The sequence below is a fragment of the Alligator sinensis genome, unplaced genomic scaffold (assembly GCF_000455745.1).
Source record: "Alligator sinensis unplaced genomic scaffold, ASM45574v1 scaffold1151_1, whole genome shotgun sequence".
Classification (NCBI taxonomy): Eukaryota; Metazoa; Chordata; order Crocodylia; family Alligatoridae; genus Alligator; species Alligator sinensis.
The window spans coordinates 97,693-124,871 of NW_005842835.1; the positions used below are offsets into that span (position 1 = coordinate 97,693).

The 27,179-nt window shown below is 44.2% G+C and overlaps 1 protein-coding gene across 4 annotated transcripts in view; it reads right to left on the bottom strand.

The window, feature by feature from the left end:
* Positions 1-21,025: 21,025 nt before the first annotated feature.
* The window catches only part of APP (amyloid beta precursor protein), a 312,221-nt gene continuing 306,067 nt past the window's right edge, over positions 21,026-27,179 (bottom strand). For all 4 annotated transcript variants that reach the window (XM_006035443.3, XM_006035439.3, XM_006035438.3 and 1 more), the window contains one exon: positions 21,026-22,043. In XM_006035443.3, the coding sequence (XP_006035505.1) occupies positions 21,942-22,043 (102 nt within the window). In that variant the 3' untranslated portion in view covers positions 21,026-21,941. The remainder of the gene's footprint in view (positions 22,044-27,179) is intronic.

Consider the following 27,179-nt stretch of genomic DNA (forward strand, 5'->3'; position numbering starts at 1 on the left):
CCCTGTCTCTTTAAAGCTAGGTGCTTTAACCACTGTGCTTACTTTCAGGCTTCCTTCCCATCTAGCTTGGCTATTTACTGCCCACCATCAACAAGATATTTCTTCCTAGATCTGAAAGGCTCCTGATTGTGCCTGCAGCTGGAAATCTCTACTAAAGCAGCTTTTTTGACGTTACCCATTCTCTGTAGATTCAGCTGTCTGGGAAATACTGTGAGAAATGTGTTTGTGACATGTTAGCAGAAAATAAGGAATGCCAAGGTCTTTAAAGGATGGGGAAAGTCACTGCTTCCTGTCACCCATCCTTTTAACTGTTGTTTGCTATTTGATCTCACCTTGCCCTGACATCACAGTATAAAATGAGGCCTGTCAGTTTAACAGTGTGTGCAATTCATTCCTAGGAGCTATATTTTTCCAAGCAATTCATGGAATAGTGTCGACTCTCCTAAACAGTTTAATAAACAACGGCATCCACAGGCACTCTCTGCTTAGCTAATAGATTGATTAGCCCTCTGCAGGTCTGTCCTCAAACTGTCTCTCACTGACTCATCCTGGTGTTAGCATCAGTGAATGATATCACGAATCACAGCCCACACTTTTGCCTTGACTTATTGCCTTTCTTTAAGCTGAGAATGGGGAAGCAGTAATTGCCGGCTGCTGGGGAGACAGGCTAAGCTTGTAGCTGTTCAGCTTTTAAAAACAAAGCTGTTTTTTTTTCTTTTCATTTTTTTTTTGTCTGAGAAAAAATGCCCTGACTTGCTAACCAAAGAAAATAATGGATTGGCAGAGAGAGAGAGCCATCCAGTATGCCAGCTACATATGTGCATTCACGTAGCAAGAACACATGGACTGCTAAAGATTGGGGTTGGAAGGAAATTCTTCTTCTGTCACTTGGATTTTTGTTGCATGATATTAACTGCAGGAGGCCCAAAATAATGGCTCAGGTAAAACTGCAGATTTTTATACCACCTGGGGACAGGCTTGCTAGCTGTAAGAGCAGTGTGAGAGCAGCTGCTCACCTCCAGATGGCATAAGAAGAGCAAAGATAAATGGCAGTAGAGGCTTTGTTTACACGAAGCTGGTTGTGCTGCCACAAAACCTGGCAAGGGATGGCAGCCACTCCAGAGAAGCCACCAGATCATGTGCACATCCATGTGCTTTCTGGTGGCTCTGGCACCACTATAGCAGCTGTGCCCACCAGCTGCTACGTAGACTGTGGTAAGCACCATATTAGTGTTTACATTGATATGTAATATGCTGGTTGCCAGGTTGGGGGAGAAGCCCTTTTCCTGTCAGAGAAAACAGGATGAAGAGGTACTTCTGCCAGAGGGGAGTTCTGAATGTAGACATGCTCAGCACCACTTTGCTCTCAGATCTGAGTAGAGATTAGGTCAGAAGGCCCTTGCCCAGATAGCGGTGGCTGAGAGTCTCCTCTTTCCACCCAGGACCTGCAGGGCTGGCTTCAACCTAGCTACTATCATCTCCTCCCTCCCTGTCTCCAGCCAAGCCCAGCCAGGACAGTCTTTTGGTAAGGAGGGCAGGCATCAGCTTCTTTAGCAACCCCCACTCCAGCGCAGCTCCATATCAATCTGAATGATTTGAGGAGGGGGCGGGGGGGGATCTCTCTTCCTTCTCCTCCACTTCCAAGCACCCCAGGGATTAAGATGTCTACACCCATAGGCGATGTGTGGCGGGGGGCAGGGGGGCATGTGCCCCCCTGAGATTGGCCCTCACTGGCTTGGTGTGACGGCCAGAACCAAAGGGATTAATAGGCAATAAATATGTGCTTCTTGGAGGCATTTGGTATTTTTGCCTAATATAAAGCTTGTAAGTTTGTAACCTGCAAATGTAACTTGTCTGTCATAAGTTTAACCAAAATGATCAAACTAACTATTCGTGGAACTGACTGGGCCCCCAAAGGTGAAGCTGTAGCTGCAAGATTAGCTGACCTAACGGTTTTTGCTCAGGGTTCAGCCTTGACGATAAAACTGGATCCAACCGCCTGGCACACCCAACACATTCCAGGAAAACACGTCCCAAGAAAGCATATTCAGAGAAACCTAAAAGGGTTGGGTTTAGTAATGTTAATTTCAAACCTAAAAATGCTGCGTTGTAATTTGCTTATTGAATAAACCCAAGTCTGGGTAGTAACCTTTTATAATTTTTTAACACCTTTTAATCCCATAGGGTGACAGCTACAGGGCAAGATTGTGAGTGGCTCTAAAGCCAACAGATTAGCATAAGACTAAGTATAAAAAGCACATGTGTCAGGTGACCAGCAGGAAGGAGGGAACAGAATGGTCAATGCTGTTCAAAGCCCGGACTCCAGACTCCTGGTGTGAGTGAGGATCAGATCCTGATCAAGGAATCTTCCCTCCGACAGCATCAATCAGGGATGCCTGACTTTGCTGGAATCACTTGGCGCGCACCTGGCATTGAGGGACTATCGATAAGTTGCCAATCCATGTCTGTCTACTGTTGTTTTAAACAGCCCAGTGGCTGATACCCTTGCAGTGCCCATTTGGCCTGTGACAGAATTGATCCATCTATCTGTTATCTGTTATTATTATTTACTATTAGCTCTTTAATACTGCATTATCTGCTTGTTGCATTTATCTTTCTGTTAACTGTTGTGTGTGTAAGCTATAATAAATTTGCCTTTGCTTCACTCCCAACTCTGCCTCCTCGATCCTGAACCAAACAGCCCAATGGCTGATACAGTTGCAGCACACAGTCAGCCTGCAACTAAATTAATATACTCACAGTGCCCAGCTGGCCTTGACGGCTGGGGAGTTGGAGCGGTGGGAGAAGTGCCCCGGTGTCCTCCCTGAGGTTGGTGCCAGCCAGTGAGTGGGGGCACTGAGAGAAGTACTGGCAGCACTTCCGGTTTTGCCAACGGTGCTTCCGGGGTTGGTGTTTGGCTGCTGGGGAACACCCCTTCCCCCTCCCCCCCCCGGTTGGCGATTGGCCGCTGGTGCCCTCCCAGACTCAGGAGGCGCCAGCTGCCCATGTCTACACCTGCCTTGGCTTCCCGTGGTAGATAAAGTGACTCATATGGAATTTTCTCCTGTGGGAGAATAGGTAGGAGAGCGATGTCTGTACCCTTCTGGCTATTAAATAGGCTGATGAGAGGCATGATTTCAATTTTTCAATGAGGTGAAGTGACAGAAGCTGAAACAGCCACCCATCTGTCAGGGTACATAATGGGTACAAAGTCTGAGCAAAGAAGACTACATTTAAGAAGCAATGGCTGAATTCTAATCTGAGCTAGACAGGTCATACATCATCAGTGCATTGATGAATTTCCTGCAGAGTGAATGCATGCATGCAGCATGGAGTATGTCAGGCTAAGCAGGCAGGCACGCTGATTATCTCTGAACGGCTTCAAGAGCCAGACACAGGGTTTGGGGTCTGGGCTGGGTTTTAAGCTAATCTTTTAATTCCAGCATTACCTTAATGCTTTCAGAGTCTGATAACACCAGCATAAAAGTTCTCTTGCCGAGGCCTGAAAAAGGTAAGCAAATGTTATTCTTCCCTCAAAATATGAGTGGAAATTAATTAGTTCAGAGAAAGGGTTTCGCTACAGGATTCCAAGTTTGTTGTTGTTTAAATTTCCTGTTAACATTTTTAAAAGACTCCTTGTAAAAGGCAGCATAATTTAGCAGACTTAGAGCTACGCACAAAGGGGAACACGTTGGAAAGAATTGCCGTGAGCTTTGGAATAGGTTTCTGGAGCAATCACATGATATTTCCTATGGCAGTGCCCACAAGTGTGCCATTGTGAACCTCTTAGACTGCAGAGCCTCACAGTCTTGTCCAAAAGACAGCACACCACTTTGCTGTTGCCTAGTAACATCACACAAAGGTTTACAGGTATAATGTTTTACAGACTTCCCAGGCAGCACCAACAAAGAAGATCTATGTTTTTGGGAAAGGAACAAGTTTCCTTTATCTTCCCATCTCTATAAAGCTGCTTTCTTATTATTGTTCCTATTCAATTAATGCCTAGAGAGTGTAATTGAGAATCAGAGTATCATTGTACCAGCCCTAGAGAAGATTAAAGCAAAGAGGAGCCCAGTCCCAGATTGCTCACAATCTGTCACAAATCACAGCGAGATGAAGAACAGTGGGATTGAAGGACAAGGTCACAGAGAAGAGGTCTGCTCTGTACAAGTAGCTCACAGAGGAGACTACCACCCAGTACAATGTCAGCAGGTTGTTTGAATGCCCTGTGCCCAAGGTCTGCTCTGAGGCATGTTGTCTGTGTACTGCTCCAAGCTGCAGCATCCCAGACTATCTACATTCATGGTCTTCTACACCTGAAACCAAGCAGCCCAATTTTAAAAGCACTTTTGTTTTCTCCCCTAGGGATGCTCTGGCTCATTACCTATAAGTCTTTCCTCTTTGCAACATGCATTTCAGGTAGGATGGTTCTGCCCACTTGAGCTTATCTGCTTGCCCCATGTTAGTCAGCAGAGCTATCACTCTTCAGTGCTGCAGTACACTTCCCAGCAGACACAGACACAGCCCAAACCCAGATACGCCAAATAAATGTGAAAGGCAATGCCATTATCTCAGGAACCTTGAGAGCTAATTTTAGAAATCCCCACTGTGGTGTTAGCTGTGTTCCTTCATTTCAATTACTCTGCCTCAGTGCCTTATTTTAATTTGACCACTGAAAGGGACCACTAACCATGCATGCTTCTAGCGTCTCAGTTGCTGGACTTTACTGCCACGTCAGCACTGAAGTTTTTCTTGCCTATTTCAATACCTGCTTCAATGTAGGGGAAGCCAGAGCACGGAGCTGCCTGGAGGTGGGGTTGGGGTGGGGCAGCAGGGACACGGAGGCAGCAGGAGCACCGAGTAACCCTCTCCAGCATGGGAGCATGGCATAACCCCTCTTTTGCTACCTGCCTCTTGGCTTGTGTGCACGCCACAACCCCTCTCCTGGTGCTAGTGGGGCCCTGCCTGCCCTGGACACTATCACCCCCTGAGCATTAGAACTCAGGAGGTGGGTAGATCTTCCAAGAAGTGGGAGTTGTGGAGCTAAGAGTGGTGCATCCTGGGATGCTGGAGGATCCAAATTATTTGCCTTACCTCTGTGGGAGCAGCCTGATGGTCCTGCAACACAATCTGGGTAGCAGACCCAGAAATCTTCCTTGCCTTGAAGTGATGTAACTTTGACAGGCTTGGAGAGCACTTAGCTTGAGTTTTCCTGTTTTAATGCACAGAAACTCACCTTTAGTATGCCTTCAGATGCCTCTGGTATAGTCTAAGCCTACTGTTTAAGAACACCCTTAATTACTATGTTAATACTATGAAATGTTGCATCAGTTTTCATCTGTTGAGATGAAACGGGCTGTCTGCCCATCTTTCCTTCTGTTCCCCAGCACACTGGCTTGGCTGGTTTATTGTTTGCGTCTGATTCAAGAACTGGTATCAGCAAGGCAAGTTGCTTAGTAATACAAGACAAAAATTGTTCTGAATGATCAGGTATCTGGCATGGCTGGAGGATTTCTGATAAATCCCAGAAAATTCTTTACTACCTTTGTCTGTTTCTTTCCACAAAAAATAGGACCATAATTATGTTGGGGTTTAGGGCACTGAACTTTTGCTTGCTTTCTAGCTGCTGCAATGTTCTCCAATATCTACCCTGCCAGCTGAATGCTGAGGGGCAGGGTAGATATGTATCTTTGTAGACTAACTAAATAAGATCTCTATAGAATGTAAGCCTTCATGAACTCAAGTTCACTTTATCAGATGCTGTGATAGAGCAGTATATAAAGTGGAGCGAGTGATTTAGATACAAAAGGTGGGAAGGAGAAGGGAAAGGCTAGAAGGCATATCTACCCTGCCTTCTGCTGGACTTCAGACTAACATGGCAAACTACCTCCAAATTTTTACGTATATTCCTTTGCTTTTATTCTGGTTGTAGTTATAAGTCTGGTGCTCTCTGCCCCTCAGCAGCTACTGTGGAGAAGCCAGTCTTTTACTGCTGTTATTTCTAATGCCCAGTAGTTAAATTGGGTATTTGCTCCTCACAACTCCAGTTGGGTTTATAGAGACCTTAGCACCTAACAAAGAGACTGCCTTTGCCCTGTAGAGCTTCCAAGCTAATGTTAAGATAAAAGTACATAGATACAATAAGCACATGGGACGGCAGTGAGGTTTGGAGAACAGGGGTAACCATGGCTGGGGACAGACATTCAAGAAGCCTGAGCCTGAATTGATTCAATCTTTGCAGGTTAGTCTAACCTGGCTAAACTATACTGGTTTGTAACTGTACAGACATCCCTTCTGGACTGAAGAAATGGTGGCACATGCCTGCAGTGGCTCAGAATAGAAGCTGGAGAGTGCTACAGCAGTCGTCCCATCCCTTCCCTTCCACGGTGCTGACCTGAGGGAGGGCATGGCTAGGCCCTGGCAGGATGCTCTGATTAGGGAGGAGTTCCCCCCCTCCCCGGTCCCTGAGCAACCCAGCAAGGAGTTGATAACACAGTGTTTATCACCCCTAACTCATTGTTTATCTCAGCCCATTAAGAAAACAACAGCCTCTCTCTATTAGTTCAAGCTCTTCTTAAATAGCTTTTCCAGCCCAGAGACCATGCTGGGATGCTGGGGGACTCTGGTTTAACTTAAACCAGCAAGGGGTCTGAGACAGACATTGCATAAACTGATTTGACCCAAATCAGTTAAGTCTGATACTACATTCAACCAGGTTTATCTCAAACTGGTTTCAGCCATTTCCAAACTGGTTTATGTGCACTGAACTTCTGTTCTGTTACAAGTTTAAACTAGTTTCTGATCACTTAAACCGGTTTGTGTAATGTCTGTCCTTAGCCCATGAGACTACACTGACCAGTGAGATAAGCAATGGTCACACCTCAGTTGTCTTAATTATTGTTGAGTGTTTTTGTAGGCACTGTGGACAAGCTGAATCCTTGAAGAAGAGAAAAAAAACAACTTTGCATGGATAGAAACAGGAACTTAATTGTCCTTTTTGGCTTTTTCAGAGGTATTTCATAATCTTAGCTGTTTCGTTCTGTTGTCCATTCATTTTGAATAAAAAACAGAGGGGCGTATGTTAGCTTTCCTGATTTTCTTTGTGTACATAACATTTAGTGATTCAAGTTAGGTGATTATGATAGATATGATGCCAATTCATATCACTGTTTTACAGAGACTTTATATATGGTACTCACCTGATCCCCACACAGGGTCCCAGAAAAATGCTTTGAATGGGAATCCCCAGTTTTGTGCTTGTGGGCTGTTGTGTGACTATCCTTAGAGCCATACAGTGATAATTTTCTCCTATTTAGGCTGAAGCAATAATTCTCTGCCATGCCATAGGAATGTTGCTGGTTTTCTTGTAGACCGTTAATGAGTGAAAAGCTAGAAGCCCAGAGCCACCTGACCAGGATACTAAGATCAATGGATATAAGCAAGGCACTGACCAGGATACTAAGATCAATGGATATAAGCAAGGCACTGACCAGGATACTAAGATCAATGGATATAAGCAAGGCACTTTGGTGACATGTTCAGTGCTTTAATGAGTTGGATATTTACTCTTTTTAGGTGGGGAATGTAGCTGGTGTAAGCAATCCTTACAGCAGTCCAAACTGGAGAAATATGTTATTGCCTGAACTCCAAAAACCTATGCGATTGATTACTGGATTAGCTTTAGTAAGAGTTGCAAATGCTTCTCCAGTAATAATGAGGCTTTGCATCTCAAAAGTGGTGGGGGTATAACCAAAGAGCATAATCTCAGTTGATGAGGAGGACATGAGTTTCACCTAACAGAAAGTTTGCACTAGAAAAGCAAGGAGCACCCAACCTTCTGGCCCCATGGGCTGGGTGAGTGGTGCAGGATGTTACGTCTCAGCTCTGTATTCTTGGGCAATCGGGGCACAGGATGCAGTCTGTCTGACTCACAAAGGACTCACCCCCCCCCACCTAAACGAAACTGATTAAGATGCAGTGAGAGACGCACCTAAGACCCTCACCAGATAAGGGTTACAAGAGTGAATCAACTGCCCTAGGTCTCATTTACATGAGAGATGGAAAACAGAAAGCCTGAAGCAGAGACTGCAGTGAATTCTGGGACCAGAGAAGCAGGAGAGCGCTGCATGATGGGGAATCTGTGCTTCCAATGTTAATCAACCCATGTTCACACCCACCCAGCTCAGCATTTATCAGACCAGTTCTAATCTGGATTTACTAAGGACTTTTCCCCCCCAGACACACACACACAGCTCTAAGTTTAATAGGCATCTCGGGCCGTACATTCCCCGGTCCCACTATGGGAGGCCTATTTAAACTTGATTGACTAAAACTCGGTTGCCGGGTTAGGGAATGCTGAGGCAAGAGACCGAGTCAGAGGGGGTATGGGCAACATTTGAACAATGGTTAAGGGTTCATCACAGCATCCAGCCTGCTGGAGCCCTAATCCCAGGTGTTGTCATATCTTTCCCGAGACGACTGGTGGGAGTCCTCTCCACAAAAGGTTATGAGCACCCCAATAATTGCTTTAAGTCTGTTAAAAGACTATAGTAAGATCTGGAAAAGTCATGCTAAGCTGAGGCTTGTGCACAACAAGTAAAAATCCAAAATCCTGATGCTGCAAGCTATCTATTGTTCCTGAAGAAACCATGAGATATCCCATCAGTATATCTGCCACCCATAGGAATTTCAAGCTGGCTCCCAAGTATTTGGGTTACTCCCTAATCTTAAGTGTTTCCTGATTATCAATCAGTTTCCTGAGATGGTCCAAACCAGATAACCCCTTGTCAATAGAAAAGACAATGATTTACACTACTGAGGGTGCTACGGAGCAGCTGAACTGAGGGTATAAAAATCTGTAAGTGTGTGTGCTGCAAAAAGAAGAACAGGAAGAGGAAAAGGAAGGAAAAGAAGTAGAAGCAGGAGGAAAGAAGGAGAAGAAGAAAACCCCTGTGCTGACACCATCCCCTGTCGTTCTTGGGACGCTGGAAGAACAGATCATCTCTCTCTTCAAGGATTGTGCTACGGACTGTGCCTGTCAGCTTTGCAGCCTGAGTACCGTGGACTAGGTGAGATCCCAGCGTTCTCTGTCTTCTTTCTAGGCATAAACTTCTGAACCTGAACTGTATCAGTTAAGCTTGAGCTAAGTTTCCCCAAATACTTAGTGAAACCAGGGTAGTATTGTCATTGTTGGTGTTTGTTTTTCTTTTGCATGTCTATTACTACTAGTACTATTATATATTTCATATGCTTAGCAATAAATAACTTTTATAGTCAAACTGGTAGTAATTGGGTATATTTTTCCTTCTCTGCTTCTCTTTCCTCCCGTGCTCTGCAGCAACGCTTCTTTTACCTATGCTAAAGATCCCTGTGAAGCCCAAATTATTGTGGGGTCTGCTCATCAAGAGGCCAAAGATTGGGACGTGCTGAGTTTGAAACACATAAGGGGATCAGCTTGTATAGGCTGATTGACCCAGTTTCACTCAGACGCGCCCTTATGAACTGAATGCTGGCCCATGAGGGTGTCAGCTGGACACCCAGCCGGATTCAGAGGGATTCTGTTTACCTGTGTGCTTGTGTCTGACTGCATTTTATTGTTGCTCTTATGAACTGATTCTTGGCATATGAGGGTGTCAGCCTGTCCATGCTGATCAGCCCGGCCAGGTCAGGCGTGTCACGTTAATTTGTGTGTGTTTGTGTGTATGACTGATTTGGTGACTGGAGGAACCCAGCCCATTGAGATTGAGTCCTGCAAGATAGCTCCACTGGGGGTGAGGGCTTGCAGAAGGGAGAAATACAGCTCCGTATAGTAACACAAGCAGCACATTGACAGAATCACCAAGACCCTAGAAACTATCCCTAATAAATGAGCACACCCCAAAGTAATGGGCAGATTTGGTAACAAGGATCAGCCCACGGGTTGGATCCTGTGTGACCTGATCTAGCTGCACACCACCGCAGCCTGGCATGCAGAGCCATGTTATCTGGTCAACAGGGCTCCCTACAGGTCTGGAAATTTGGCAGCAGGAGAGTAGCAATTAATGCTGCCACTGCTCCCCCCATGCCAAATTTCTGGACCCTTGAGGAGCCCTGCAGACTGGATTAAATGGCTCTGCGCGCTAGATTTGGCCGACAAGCCAGGGCTTGACACCCATGTATTAGAGAATGAAATGCCTTGCATCTCTCTGGATTAATTTAGTGGTGAGGCAGCTTTTAGTGTGTGGATCCTTCCTTCTTCTTCTACTTGTTTAAATGTCTGTATAACACCACATGGGGGAGAAAGTACCATTTTCTTTTTAGTGTGTGCAGAAATGAACACTAACTGCCCCTGTTGTAGACTTTCATTAGAAATACAGCAGCTATTTATTGTATTTTATTTTATTACAGTGTTGTTAAATTTCTGGTCACTGATTTTTCTGGCCTGAAACTTCCCATACTTGGTTTCAACATAAAAGTGCTTTTTTGTTTTAAAGGCAGAAAGGTTAAAAAAATGGTGCTTTTCAGTGGGTGGTGTTATATTTTAGCACCTCTGAGCCACAGTCAGGATAAGGCTGCATGATACCAACTACCATGTCAGCAAAAGTGGCTGCTGCCCCAAAGGACATACACTTTATCTCCAGGAAATTTTGGAAAGAGACAATTATCTACTATAATGCAATTATAAATACATTACTTTTTGCAATTTGAAAAATAATTAACATTTTTAAGCTGTTGAATAGCTTGCCTCATCACAGAATTGCCCCAAACATTGCACAACAGTATAGTATTTATGAAGTACCAGCGCTTAAAGTGAATCGAGCCATTTAAAATATGAATCAGCTGCTGTAGATTGCATTGCTATGATTAGAATTTTTTCCCTTAAAAAATTAAATGGGGGAAATATTAACATACCAATAATGATTAAAATATAGAGCCACATGCAGCTTTTACTGAAGTGCATCAAAAGACTCTAATTAACACTTGTTACAACTGGTTCAAACTTTCAAGCAATCAAGTGTTAATGGTTTGGAAATGAATGTTGCTTTACCTTGCCTGTGCTGAACATATATTTAATGTTTATTTTTGTTACAGATACATATATACGTATGTCTATAAGCATATGCATTTATATGAAGTATGCCAGATAGGTATTCTTGCTCTTAGACTCATGTTCTGCTGTTCCTGAATTGTTTGTTTAAATTTTCACCCATTAAATGCAAATTGCTATGGTAATGCAGTAACTATTGTATTTTATGTAGCCACATAATGTCAGTATTCGCCCAGCTCCCAATTATTTAAAAATAGAAACAAAAGCAGTGTCTCTTTTCTCCTTCCATCCTTTATGAGAAACAGCATGATTAGCTTATTTAGTTGTGTTTTTGTTTGTGTTTCTGGTTAAGAGTGTGAAAGGATGGGTGCGGGGCAGGGAGGAGAGGACATGAGGCATTCTAGCTTCTGAAAACAGCTAGAGACATGGTGGCCATGATTCTCTTCAACAGAAATAATGTCAATATTTGGACAAATACATTAGTCTTTGTCCAGCAACATAAGTTGGGGATGTATGTACTATAGAACCACCTGCTTTTAATTGTGTCCATGAAACTGAATATTCTTTAAAAGCATATATATAAGTATGGACTACATTTTGTAATTATACCAGGACAAGTTCATCATTCATATTATGTCAAAGGCAACAATTCTTTCATTGGAAGTTTTGTGATATTTGATCTCTCTCTTGTTTCCTCCCCCCCAGCTGATAAATTTAATAGATTCCATGAAAATCTCAGTGTTTGCACTATTAAGGAGGCTTCTTTGCATGCTTATAGGCTCGGCAGTGCTATGCTTGCTAGCACCACTGCTGAAAGAGACTTGGGGGTCATGACTGACCACAAGATGAACATGAGCCACCAATGCGATGCCGCAGCTGGCAAAGCAAACCAAACTCTGGTTTGCATCCATAGATGCTTCTCAAGTAAGTCTCATGATGTCATCCTCCCACTGTAGTCAGCCTTGGTGAGGCCACAGCTGGAGTATTGCATCCAATTCTGGGCTCCACAATTCAGGAAGGATGTGGAGAAGCTTCAGAGAGTCCAGAGGAGAGCCACGCGCATGATCAGAGGGCAAGAGAATAGGCCTTATGAAGAGAGGCTAAGAGCCATGGGACTCTTCAGCCTGGAAAAGCACAGGCTCAGGGGGGAACCTGGTGGCTGTTTATAAGTACATAAGGGGTGTGCACCAGGATCTGGGAGAACGTCTGTTCACCAGAGCGCCCCAAGGAAAAACAAGGACTGATGGTCATAAACTCCCCCAAGAAGGTTTTAGGCTGGACATAGAAAAACATTTCTTTACTGTCCAAGCCCCCAAGACCTGGAATAGACTCCCTCCAGAAGTGGTGCAGGCACCTACTCTGGACTTATTCAAGAAACGCTTGGATGCTTATCTTGCTGGGATCCTTGGACCCTAGCTGACTTCCTGGCCCTGGGGCGGGGGACTGGACTTGATGATCTTCGAGGTCCCTTCCAGCCCTAACGGCTATGAAATTGATGAAATTATTGCCATTGTGGTTTCAAAGGAAAAGTTTGGGTTTGAATGCATTTTAAGAACTTGTATCAGGGCTTTAACAATCATTTTAGGCAGCTCCTGGAGCTCTTAATCTCTGGGTTGTCCACACATTAACACCTGGAACTAGTTTTAAGCACACTTTAGGTGGCTAAAAATTACACCACTCCAGGGCAGGTTTATTTCTGATCTGTGTTACTCAGCTCATGTTCCGTTAATGTGTGGCCAGTCCCAAGTTGCCACACATGAATGAACCACTCAAGATGACCCACCCAAGATGCAGTCCTCCAGCATCTCAGGATGCACTGTCCTCTTCCCCACCCTCCTGTTCGTTATAGACAAACTTTCCACCCCATGAGCTCTACTGCCCAGGGGGCAGTTCTAGCACCAACCCAACTCCCCCTCACACTCCCAGGAGTGTGACCTTCCTGCCACCAGGGGTGCAACCCCATGCAAACAGCCTGCAGAGCACATGCCAGCTAGCCAGGCTGCAGGGCATGGATGGGTCCAGGAGTGGGGCCTAGGGGGTGGAGGAGGGGAACAATGTAGGGGGCTGGACTGGGTCCCCATGAGTTGGGGCTTCCTTGCCAGGGCAGGGGCAGTAGCTCCCCCAAAAGTTCCTTTACTCACTGCTCCCACCTCCCAGTCACCCCAGGAAGCACGATGAGCAGCCCCCCATATCCCAATCCCAAATTATTAAAACAAGTGACCTTCTTCAATGTACTTCCTCTGTATTTCTTTTTATTTTTGTTTTACTTTTTTATTTTATCCTTCAGTGGCTGATGTCCTTTATTTCACTGCCCTTCTACCCCTATTTCCTTTCTAGCTCACATTTCATCACCCACCCCACATCTCATTAACTCTCCACCTGCTGCTGTCTGAAGTGGGCCAATGGGAACATTGAGGAAGGCGTGGATCTGAAATCCTGCCCTGCAAGACTGCAGAGAAATGTCCTGTCCCCGTGAAATCAACAGTTTTGAAGACTGCTGTCCTCAAATTAGCTTTCAGTGGGCAGCCCCTTATCCTGGATATGTAACTACAGACAATGTGTTTAGGATATTTTGACCTAAAATAATTTTGACCTAAAATAAGTAGCTTTAATCTTTGCTAGTCCTGTAGATAGGAATCAAAGAGCATTTCTGCTGGATTTTGAAAATGTCTTTGTATTACTGCTCTGATGCTATGGGTGTTTTACTGCATTTGTTTCTACTTAAGCTTTCTGAAACACCAATCTTTGCTGGATGGCAGTTCTCAAAATATGAGTAAATATTCCTCCTTACAGCAGTAACTCCTCCCTGGGACAGCAGCACACCCCTGGGGAGAACACATGTGAAAGATCTGATAATGGCTTAGACCAGAAGTGCTCAACCCCTGGCTTGTGGACCAGATTTGGCCCCTAGCACCTTGTTATCCAGTTTATAGGTTCCCCATGGATCTATGATGAACCCCACTGGCTGTAGCCCGGTGCACTAGGTTGAGTACACAGGGCCTGATCCCAGTGCAAGGGAGTGGTGCAGGGCACCCAAAATCTGATTCCAGTGCATAGGACTGGGTGGGGGCAGTGCAGGGCCCGGCCAGGCCTGCAGGCCAGCATCAGGCCTTTCATTTATCCCACGGAGCCACAAGGTTGAGACCTGCTGGCTTAGACAATATTGTAATGTTCAGCTTTGTAACAATGGGCTACATCCTTAGCTAGTAAGGATATGCAGGGGGTCGGACTCGATGATCTATTGAGGTCCCTTCCGTCCCTAACATCTATGAATCTATGAATCTAGTATTGGAGCCTTCAGTGGAGCTATGCCGATCTACTCCAGCTGAAGATCTGTCCCATTAAATTTCCCCCCAGTGAACAGTACATTTGCACTGCAGGCATGCAGTCCACTGCAACTTAAATCACAGTTTGAGCTGCAACATTAAAATTATTCTGCTAGACAGCCTCTACTAGGGGTGCCTCAGTCTGCCAACTGTAATTGTTTTATCACAGTTAGCACCTCATCAAGGGTGTGTGTTTATTCTGTCTGAGCACAAATCAGTGGTGCAGTCTTCAGGTATTAAAACAGAGCTACTTGATCCCCAGGGCAAATGGTGAATATGCTGAACACCTCTGGGGCCTGCTGCCTGCTGGATGACAAGTAAAATCCATTAGGGGCTCACACCATCGTTTTATCAACTTCTTCTGATTGCCCTTACTCATCCCCTTCTAAATGTTTTAGATCAAAGCTCTTGCTTCCTTCTTCTGGCTCCAAGAAAATCAGTTCAGTATGAACAGGTGCTAGAGAAATCATCTTTGTTATAGTATTAGTCAACGTGCACTAAATTCCAAGGAAAGAAACTGGAGCCCTATTCTCTCCTTTCCAGGTTGCCATTAGTGGAAGTTTATGCCTCTCTGTGCATAGGGAGTAGAGCGCCCTCTTTCTTTAAACCCTTGTTAAAGAATCCTGTGGGGGAAAAGGGGATTTTGTGGCAGTGTGCGCCTTCTAAATTAAAGAGAAAGTACTAGTACTCTTCCTAGGGTCCCTGCCCTGAACACCCTGTGCCCCTTTTTTCTTGACACAGCAAGACAAAATTGGAAGCAGTTCTCTCTCACCATCAGTGCCTCAGAACGGTCAGAATTACCTCCCTTGGTACCAACTAGAAGAGCTGCATCATGTCATCCACTTCTTCAGGGATCTAATTCCTGCAGCAGAGTTTCAAACTCCATCCCTAACAAAGCAAATCCTCTCTGCTGAGCTTGTTCTTTTTCCATATAGATATCTATATATAGATATATAGATAGTTTAAGTATCACATGGTGGTTAGATTCAATCTTATACCAAGAGGTATAACAGTTCTCTCCAGCTGAGGCGGCCATGAAAATACAGGCAACTAACCCAAGAGACACTACCTGTAAAGGAATCCTCCTCCACAGTCTGTCTGTTCTTACTTAAAAACAATCTAAATCCTATTAGAGCCAGAATATTTTATTTCATTTAAATAAATCTTTGCCCTACAACTGAGACCTAAATAGGTGTTCTTGTTAGCTAACTAAATACATTTCCCAGAGCTGTACAAACTTGCAGGAAAGATTTAACACATAATCTAACGGGAGAGACAGGCTGAGAAAAGAACTCAGAGGGGAAAGGAAAAAAACCCATACCTTGAATCTGTAGCTGAACCAAGGCTGTGCCTTTCCAAGTGGGCAAAACAATTGCATGAGATTAGAAAACAATATATGTATTAATTTACTGAGTTTCCAGCTGCCAGCACCAGGGAGCAATACACACTTTTACTTGTAATCCATACTTATCTGTCATTAGGATATTTTCATCTCTGCCTAGGGGCATTTTAACTGCAATTTACCCATGACCCACAAAATCAATGAAACTGAACAGTTAGGCCACGCAGACACAGCACTGAAATTGCTTTGGTAAGTGCAGATATAATGCGGGCAGAGGCCATAAAACTGTTTGCATTGCCTTGGGCGTAATGGAATATGCATCAGCCAGAAGAGATTCCTTAGACTGAAAACACAGGCATTGGAAACTTTTTAAGACTCTTGCCCCAGAACCAAAGCCAGCAGCTAGTTAGGTACAAAACCCAAAGAGATGGAGAGGCAGGGTGGGATCTAAGCTGTTCCTCCTGCCTGGTGAGCCTCAAACTGTTGCTATGAAGCAGGTAGACTACAGTACTTGTCTTAGGGGAGGGACAGGACTGTCTCTACACTGCTCTGCCTTGGTGGCCAGGAGCCATGTCCCAGATTCTGCAGCAGGCTCATTACCGCTAGGCCTACAGGCTGTGTGTTTGATGCTGCTGTTTTAGGGTACACCCGCCCAACAGACCTCTCTGGAGTACCGGTCTTTGTGTAGTACTTATCTGATCAATTCGAAGTTCCACCCCAGGTTTATTACTCCTTTCTTGTATACTGAAAGACAGTCCCTGCCTTTTTGCACAGCACAGTCTGGGTTTTGTAGGAGGCCAAGTACAATGCGGTTTCTTTTGCAGTGGTAACACCTAGTAATTTAGTCATACAAAATTAGCAATGCAAAGAGAGAGGAGGAGGACTATTTCTCCCTCCTACGAGAGGGTGGGTTTGTACTAACCCCTCTCCAAAACACTCTTGGGTGACTTGAGGAGGAAATAAAGGCTTGTTATTCTTTCTCACTCTCCCTTTTGGGACAACCCTCCCTACTGAGCTTCTGTCTCTACTACCTTTCCCCAAGCAGCAGCATCCACAGAGTGAAAGGGATAGGATTCTTGCTGATTTCCTTGCTGCAGACAGGGCTCCCAAAATCAGCAGTGAAAATGGTCCAAGCTTTGTAAAACTGCCTTGCAAAACTTTTTATTTCTAGCGAGAAAAATGAAATACTCTCCAAGTAGCTGACTTGGCTTTTTGTCTAGACTGCTCACCATCAGTGAAACCTTCTGGTAGGTAGCTTGAGTCCAGCATTTAATCTTGTTGGACCAGGTGATTTCAGAAGTTAACAATGTTAATCTCCCCTTTCCTTTCCCCCCTACCCAAAACCCTACTCCCTGACAATCTTCACATTGCCATGAAAACACAGTGCCTGCAGCCACTCCCCTGGTAACCCCATCTTACTGTGGGAAGGGATATTGGTGTGTGGCAGGTGGGAGGGCAAGCAGGCAGTAAGTGGGGTTTAATTGTGCAGGAGGCTTGACAAAGTACATGTAGGGCAGATTCTACTCTAGGTATTACACAGGTAAGTGGACTTGGGTACCTAAGTGCGATTCCTGTCTACCCTGCCAGAGTCCCTGAAAAATTTTAATACACAAGGTATGCGAGTCCTCCTTTTCCTTGATGCTTCTTTGTGACTCCAGGGTCAGATGACCAGAACTTACAAAAATATACACATCATAGATTTTCAAACTTGAACGGAGTAGAACAGAATTTGCAGTTAGGTGCCTACGGCTACTTAAGAGGCCCAATTGGTGGTAGCAGGGGCAAGCTGGGGAAGTTCAGAGCATAATGTAAAGTATATGGATTGAACATGGGGATGATACCTCCAGCTCCTCTGGAAGGCAGCAGGCATAGGGAAGTGGCTCTGCACCTTTGGAAATCAAGCCATGAGTTTCATATGCTTGAGTGTGGATTTAGGTACCATAAGACCTCTGAAAATGCATGCAAGCAAACAGGCCCAGCTCTGGTTATTTGTGGAACAAATGCAGATTTACTGTTGGCTCCTATGGAGCTATGCAGGCCTACAAAGTCACTGCTGTTCCTCACTGTCCTTCTGGCTTTGTGCCCTGACTTACACATGCCTTCTGCCTGGGATGTGTGTACCTCTGTCATGAATAAAGTATCTGGGGTAAGAGAGCCAATACATCAAAAGCTTCCTGGTGCTGTGTTCTGTCAGTTATATCCAGCACAGATTAGTCCCCTTTTTTAGTTTAAGGCCACACCATATAGACATTACACTTTTACTGGTACAAGTGATCAGTAACCGGTCTACACCCATAACAGAACACTGGTTGGCGCACACAGATTGGTTTAAAAATGGTGGAACCTGGAATAAGATTTGCTTCCCGCGAAAACAAAGGGAGAATGCATGCACTGGTTGCTACTGATCTAAACTATGCCACTTTCTGAAAGCTGTGCAACTTGGATCGACTCCACGTTGGGTTTTTTGAATGTCTGTATCTAGCCTAAATACCTACTTTTATATCTCTGGGGTAAACCTTTATGGCCTGTATGAGATGCATACAGCACATTGATTGAAACTCCACAAGGTTCTGCAGATGGGTCTAGATAGGACCCAGGCACTTAATTTAGCTCCTTAGGAAATGGCAGCATCATAAAATCTCTTGAAATATTCTGTGCATTTTCTGACTTGCTCCTGTGGTGATGACATTTGGCAATCACTCCAAGAGTCAGGAGGTAGCATTAATCCTCATCATCACTTTATAAACAATCAGCCTCTCAAATTTGAAACCCACCTGGTTTATCTTGGAGTCACTCTCGACTGGACTTTAACTTATAAATCACATCTCCACAAAACTGTTTTAAAAATCAAAAGAAGGAGTAACCTATTTGCCAAACTTGCAGGCTCCACTTGGGATGCTAATGCCTTCACACAACATTAATCTGTTCTTGCACCAATATTCATCTGCTCTTGTTATTCAGTTATTCACCCCTGTATGGGCTTGTTCATCTCACAGAAGACTAGCGGACACCCAACTGCATGCTACAATGCATCTGGTTGTCAGGCATATTGTGCCCCACTCCATTCCTGTGGTTACTAGTCTTTAGTAACATTGCTCCCTCTCATCTCTGCTGCACAAATAGTGAAGTAAACTTATTGTCCAGACTCTGGGATAATCCTGTGTTGCCAGGGAACTGGGACATATGCCACCTACCAATAGCTCAACTCTCCTGAAGATGCCCAGTATGGTCCACCCTTTCAAAACTCTGACTTTCCTTGCTTAATGGCATGAAGAATGGTCAGCACAAGCACCAATCAACCACATCATCTCTGATCCTACAGTCAGTCAACCAGGATTTAACTGGCCATGCCACTACTGGGCACTTCTTAACTGTTTTCAAACTGGACAGTGTCACTGTACCTCAAACCTATACCAATGGAGTCTTTGCAATGACAACAAATGCCTCTCTTATATCCCACATTGTTGACTCATATCCATTTACAATGCAACCTGGTGGCCTTCAAGCTCTTCACACTGGTGACATCACCTTAAGATGGCTGAAACATGTCAAAACTACACATGCTAAATAAATAATTCTCCTCTCCAACTCTAGCCCCTTGCAGTAAATTCTTATTAAAGATAGCATCACTAAGTACTCATCAGGGGGTCTGCAATACCCTCTTTCCTTCAGGGAAAACCTGGCTGAGGCATTCTATTAGCTTTGAGGCCTATGGAGTTCAACAGGGGGCTGCAATTTCAGAGTTCACCACTACAAATATAAGCCAAGTTGTCAGGCTATGTCAGCCGGGCAACTGAAGATACAGGTGTAAAATAGGGAAGCATAGCCAAGCTAGTTTTTATCTAGCAAGTCTGGGTACTACTGCTAATGAAGATGGCTTGACACAGGTTAGCAGCCATTCAGGGTAACCAGGGCTCCCTGACAGCTTTGCACTCAGGTTACTAGTCTGCTCTGAAGCCTTTGCTGCACTTTGCTTTCTTGTTAGCTGCAGTACTTAAACTAAAGTCAGTGGAGGTATGCTTACCTGTGATACAAATGCAATTGCATTCTGCTGTGTAGGCTTCTCACTCCAGAGACAGGGGCCATCTTTGGACATCTGATTGCTGGGGCTTGGGAGGGAGGCATTATGGGTGGAAGGTTTTTCCGTTGCAAAACCTTATTTTCTTCTCTCTTTCTGCCTTTGGCCTGTTTGCCAGCGAGCAAGAGAGAGGTGTTGGCTTTCCCCCCACCCTGCATTGTTGATCAAGTTTTGTCCTTAGCTCCCAGCCATATTTTCAGGGAGAAAAAAAAAATCTCCAGCTGGAGTTAAGTAGCATTTCAAATTGCAGCTGGACACAACTGCGTATGGAGGGGTTTTGATGTTCCAGTACCTAATTTACGAGGCAGTCCCTCTGCACGGCTTGGTCACATCAGGACTACCTCCAGCATATTCAATGCAGTGAAGATAGGCTCACTGGAGGGATGGTGGGAAACTGACCCATGTTTCTAACCAGCATCAATCTGAAGAAATAGGCAGAAGGAACCAGTTTGGGATTTGTTATCATTGATGATTGACACTGCATCCTGTAAGGTAGGAGCCATAGTGTTGACAGTCACACAGTGGTCAGGCAGTATTGGAGAGGAGTGTGATGGACTATAGTTGTGTACCACTTAGATATTATCAACTTGCTCAACTTTGTATGGGGAAGCATCACTGGTGATGGGAATGATGCAGAATATGACCTGTGGAAAAATAATCATGCACTCTGTTGGGATGTCCCCAGCCCTAAAATCTTCAGCAAAGCAGGCCCCTGCACTTCACTACCAGGCTGGCCTTGGCCTCATAAAGAACAGACACAAAACTACTCTGACCCATAGTGCAATGCCACAATCCTTGGCCCTGCCTGTCTAAAGCAGAATGGAAGTGGAGAGTAAGTCACATGATAATATCTCCAGCATAAGCAATGGAGGAGCAACATAGCTGAGAGACAGCATTCAGCAAATCATTCTTAGTTGGGGAGTTTCACACCTGTATGGCAAGTTGGGGTTGTAGTGACATAATCAGACCACTACACTGCGACTCCTCCAGGAATGTATTTATTTACAGTAAAACACTATTATACAAACTGAAAAAAAGATGATGACATTTTTGAGGGAAAGGCATGCCAAGGCCAGCACACCCTCTGCACGCTGTCATTTTCGCATGCCGTATAATTCAAACCGTGAACGTTTTATGATTTGTATCAGCTTCTAGGAAAATCCCTCCCCTACTCCTGATCCCAAATGTTTGATGTTTGTTTAGTTGCTTTCAAAAACCTGTTTTATGCCTCCAAAGAAAACTCTTGCCCAAAGGTTTTTTTCTTAATTTATTTATGTAACACAGTGTAGAAAGCTATCAATTCATAAGCAATGATTCTGTACAATCATCCTGCAGAGACGTTGGTAGGATCCCCATTAATTGTAGGCCAGCAGGCACTTTTTCCCCCTATAAGTGCTCTTAATTAATAGGGATCCCTTTTAAAATTTTATTTTTTTTTCTAAAAGATCCAAAAGGTACATGAAAAAGAAAATAACTTTTACCTTTCAATGCCTAAGGTGTGCACATAAAACAGGCACAAAGAAACAAATGTATATTCCCATGATTTCTACATCACTAATACAGCAGAAGCAACAATCTGTACAATAAAATGCAACTGCAGAGGAAAATAATCTCGATAACTCATCTGGAATACTTTAAAAAATGTAGTAGTACTTTAAAATGCATAGTGATCAGAAAAAAATACTCAGCAAGGAGAAGCAGCTAAACCCCACAGACACAGAAAGCATCCCCCTTCAATTCTTAAAGCATATTTCAATTAGGACTTAATTTTTTTTGTCACAAATCACAAGAATAATATACAACTGGCTAAGGAGTTATATGATAAATAATTGGGAAAGAGAATCTATTCATGCACTAGTTAAATACAGCTAAACTCTTTACAGTACACAAAAAACATTCATTAATAATGTAGTGTAAAGACTGAAATGTAAAGAGAGAGCGAGAGAGACAGACAGAGAGAGAGACAGAGAGAGAGAGAAAATACATTACTGATTTTATTAATTCAAGTTCAGGCATCTACTTGTGTTACAGCACAGCTGTCAAAAGGCGATAATGAGTAAATAATAAAACAGAGTGTTTTTATTTCTTCCCACATTATTCTATAACTGAACACCGATGGGCAGTGAAGCAATCTTTTTGCTGTCCAACGCATGAGGCTGCTGCGGTGTTCTAGTTCTGCATCTGTTCAAAGAACTTGTAGGTTGGATTTTCATAGCCGTTTTGCTGCATCTTGGAAAGGTGGCGTTCCTCTGGTGTCACTGCAGCATCCACCTGTGGTGGGGAGGAAAGATTGCGGTCAGAGCTCCTCTTTAAACCACACGGCATCATAAATTCACTAAGAATCAGAGAATGGCGCTGGCTGCATGTGGTTGTAAACCACAAAACCCCTGGAAGTGAAAGATTTAAAAGCTCCAATGCACACACCAAAAAGAGAAGCAAGCAAATTCATCCCTGCTCAACCCCAACCTGACCGAAATATTCTCAGTAAACAGATAAGTAAATCTTGGGAGTGTGCTCACATGGTCAATGGATTCTGGCTCTGTAGGAATAACTGCTCTGTTGGAGGGTCTCCACTACGGAGCATACCCCTCTCGGGCAGTATCACAAGTGGCATGAGCAGCTGCTGTGTGGCACTAAGTACAGGCAGGCACTGCAATGGAGGCAGGGAACAAAGCACTTGGTGGAGTGGAGAGTGAGGCAGGATGCTGTTGTGAGGTATGGCAGGTGTCAGGGCCAAGAGCCAAGTTAACCCTTTCCTGGCCCTGCAGCCATGGCTGAATTTGGACTTTGGATCCTCACTCACCATATAACAGTGCAGCAGCTGTGGTGCCAGGAAAGGGCTAACCTGGCTCTTGGTGATGACACTCCTCCTCCCCCCAGCAGTCTCCTAACTACCCCTCACCCCCATCTTTGCTCTGTGCAGCCAGAGGCTTGAGCCCCACTGTTTCCATTCTGGCTCACTAGGGTGTAAACTCTATTGCAGGGACAGGCAACACCTGCCACAGGTGCTAGAGTGTGGCACTCAAAGGCATTTTGCTTGGCACATGTGCCTCTGGGTGGATGGCAGGGAAGGGGCCGGGGCTACGCAGCAACAGCAAGGATTGGGCCCCTCATGGCTCCCCCGTTGTCCACCCCTGGCACACCAACATCTTACAGGTTGAAGTTGTGGGTGTTTTCGGCACTCTGCCCAAAAATGTTGCTGACTCCAGCTCTATCAGGTATGCCTTGGTGGGGAGAGGAGTGGCGGAAGGAGTGATGGGGGACAGAGTGGTACTCAATGATGGACAGGTTTTAACTTGTGGTATGTCTGCCAGAAAGGCTGGCCACCTCTGCCCTAGGGCATGACAGCTCATTGTAAACTAACCTCAACAGCCAGGTTAAAGACAGAGGCCAAGATACTAAGGGCTCAAACCACAGAAGGGCTCACAGACAGAAGTCACCATCTTGAACCAAACCTGGACATGACCTAGAAGCCAACAAAGATCCAAGGAGCAGCGTGCAGGAAAAGCAGGTGTGTGCTATTCCTACTGGCTGGACCCAAAGGAAATTTCTTCTTCACCTAAACATCCCGTTTCACTTTTGTGCCGAAGTACCATGCAGGGTGTGTCTTGGTACGCACGAGAGCTGAACTGCGCTGTTCTAGGACCTGACAGACAAAGCAGCGTCATTCTATAATGTTGGTTTGACTGTTCTATTTGTCCCTGCTCCAAATTGTTTGCAACCTAGCAGATTAAAACAAAGTGCAGGGATGGGGTGTACTTTCCTGACTGTTTTCCTATTTCTCTTGCCTTTCAGGTTGCAATACCTTCAGGGCACTCTCTCTGCCTGTGCTCAGTGAATTCCTGGCATGCTGGGGGTGTGCCTAGTCTCCACACAAGGAAAACAACACTACACAGAACAAAGAACTTTGAAGAGACTCTGATGGCCTGTCTGGGGGGTCAGCTGGCACTCCTCAAGACTTTTAACATTTGTTAATAAAAGTTTAAAATAAAGATACTTGATGGGGGGCCAAAGAAACTACAGAATAAGCCAGCACAATTCCCACTGCATTCTCTGGGAAGACAGCCCTGTTATTCCAGCCTGAATTTGGCCTCAAAGTATCAGAAAAAGCACTTTACACGTCAGAACTAGTTACATATTTTCTATTTAACCAAAATTGACTGCTGTTGATTTTCTTAGAATCAATGGTTAAAACCCCATTGCCAAATAACTGCTGATCCATAGATTAGTTATCTCCTTCATTGAACATTAGAATAATATGACGCTACGTCAAATCAGAGCTGGTAAGAACAGTCCCAAAATGATAATTAGATGCTTTATCTCTGCTACATGAGCTCAATAACTGTTGTGTATTCAAAACCTACCATCTCCTGACTATATTGCTAAATACCTATTAAAAAGGAGATAAGGGAACCTGTCTGTCAGCTATTCTCTTTGCTGTTATCTCTAGTATTTGACAGTTTAAAAGAAAAAAAAGTTATTGAGTTTGTACTGTGCCCAAAGAGTTAGAAGCAAGAAGGGTACGTGGGTTTTTAAACTATGCTAAAATATTAGCTATGGAAATTTTAATGGTGAGTTTTGTTAAGTAGTGACCTTTAGCAAAAATAACTTTTTGTTTAGCGTAAAATAACCTTCTGGATAATGGAAAATGTATTCTCTTAAGAAATCTTATATAGTGGGCTGGCTTAGTCTAACCTTTTGATGAACAAGTAAAGAGGTGTTCATGCCCCACATTTAGTTGAAATATGACCTATTCTACTGGAAACATTTTAGTTTGATGAGGGCAGCCTGCCGGTCACACACTTTCCCCTACAGGTTATAGCACCCAACACCCCAGGAAATAAGTAAGGCAAGTTGCTCTACTGCTTAGACAAATACAACCCGATCTCATGATTTTTGTCACCATCCCTACTGGGGCTCTAAAGTTCTCTGCTTTCTACACTGAGTTAAACCTTCCAGTCATAACCATTTCCTACACATAATGTATTCCCACTGACTATTAAAAAAAAAGATGTAATGTTATGGAAGATACCAATACAGATATGTAGGGTACTTGCTGCATTTAAGTGAGACCTATAGATAACCATCCTAACTCTCTCTTCACATGTCCCAGTTATCAAAAGAGAGCAGTGCAAAACACTCACCACTGTCTCCAGGTTATCTGGAATTCTGTTTCTCTTTATATATGGGAAAATCCTTGCCCTTTAATCAAGCAAGGACACCAACTTTAGGGGTACGTGCTGTTTCCACACGCAGGTCTGCATCATTTTCTACACAGGGTGTCTTACCTCTTCCACAGAAGCTCAGCTGCTGGTGGAGAAAGGGTATTAGATGGAATGGACTGTGGCTCTGTTCTGAAATGGCACTTCCTATGCTCCCTATTCTGGAATGTAACCAGACCCCTGGGTTGTTAAAATGCTGTTATTAAAAGATGGCTTTAAACAGTTAGAAGGCAAGCTAGATATTAACAGCTGAGTCAGCAGTGAGCACTTCTTTCTTGCAGCAATATGGACAATGTTTGCTTCTTCTTTTCCTGTAAATCATTCTGTACAAGCCAGCTGCTGGTGAGAGAGGAGGCCCTTTTGCTTTTAAACTGCCCTTTCACTTCACATTTCTCTAGCTTCTGGAGTTAGGAAGAAACCTGCCCTTTTCTAAATAAAAACAAAAGAAATGAACAGTTCTTTTTCTCGGTTCTGCCAGAACATTAGTTTCTTTAGCTGGGGCAAGAGGCAGCTGAATGCTCAGCTGAGCTGTCAACAATCATTTCAATTTATCAAGGGCAGGAGCACCCTTAGGAATTTCACATCCTGGCTTCTCTTCCACCTCTGTGCTCAAATCCCCAAGACACTTCTCACACAATGACTTGCTCAGCAGCTAGCGCACAATCCTGCACTTTCATTTTAATGCCACTCTCCATGCCTGCCACTGCTCCTTCCCTTCAACCCACAGTGAGAGTGGGGCTGGTGATGGACTGTGACAAACCACTACAGATTCTCAGCAATTATCTTCAGGCTGGTTGACTAGCTCCTGCTGTTTAAATTCCTTTTCCTCAGAGGTTACCATTTCCCTCGTATGTAGAAATACTGTACGTAACACAAGGAATAAATACCTGGCAAGAATTATGTTCCGCTACCAGGAATCTGTACAACAGCACTTTTAATTAATATGTATGAATAGACAGTGCCCAATGGATCCAATCAGGTGTGTGCTGTACAAACAAACATATGAGATGTCAAACCTACCCAGAAGACTTTATAAAATGTGACATTGCTAGCTATTCTTGTCATGACAATGTCATGATCAAAACACTACTGTGTACCAACTGCTGCTTGTCAAAGTGGCCGTTGTCACAGACGTTAAGCAAAAAGGACAGTAAAGAATAAGCTATACAATTTTTAATAAGCTTCTAGCATGGGCTTAAAATGATTGAGGAGGGCATATAAGTACCCAGTAAAAAGCACCAGCTCTTTCCCCTGAATGAGCTGCTGTAATGTCAGATATGCTTCACATGTTGTGCTTGATTTGGGCTCTTATCTGTGCATGTAACATGCACAGAAACAACTGCTTTGTTCAGATCAACCAATGCAAGCCATAGGAGAGCTCACAGTCAAAGACAGTGTTATAAGAAGACTCTCAAGCTTAACAAAAGGGGTAGGGCAACCCCTAGCATGGGTGGCAGAATGTGGTATGCAAAGGCATTTTGTTTGGCGCACATGCTTTAGGGTGGATGGTGGGGAAGTGGCCAGGGCTGTACTGCCACAACAAGGATTGGGCCCTTCACAGCTCCCCCGCCATCCACCCCTGGAACATCAACATCATACAAGTCGAGGTTGTGGGTGTTTTTGCCACCCTACCCCAAAACGTTGTTGACCCCTGCTCTAGAAGTTAGGCTGATTTCATTCTGGGCCACAAGATTAGGGATTTCTGTATGTCACAACATTGATACAGATACCTTAAATACCACAGAAGAGGTTAGGTCTAGTAGCCTTGCTATCAGACTGGTCTGGACAGACTTTCTGCCCATGCTGTGCTCTCCCCATATTGAAGCCAGAGAATTCTCTAGGAGAGGAATGGTAGAAAGCTTTGTAGTGAATTCGATATCTCATTTAAACTTGGGGATTTAGCTCATAGCAATTTTATCCAGAACCACAGAACAAAGCACACAATCAGTACTATCTTCTTGGAGGAAAGAGAGGGTGAAAACACTAAAGAAATAAATGGAAGAGTCCACAGGAATCAAAGAAAGAGGAAACAGGCAAGAAACTGAGGAGGTAATCAGGAAAGAAAGATTAGGAACACCAAAAACAATGAATGGCAATATAAATAAGGCTGTATCTAGCACTGTTCATAACCCTGCAGATAATGCCATAAGAAGGGAAGCTGAGCCTAATTTGCAATGCATTCTGA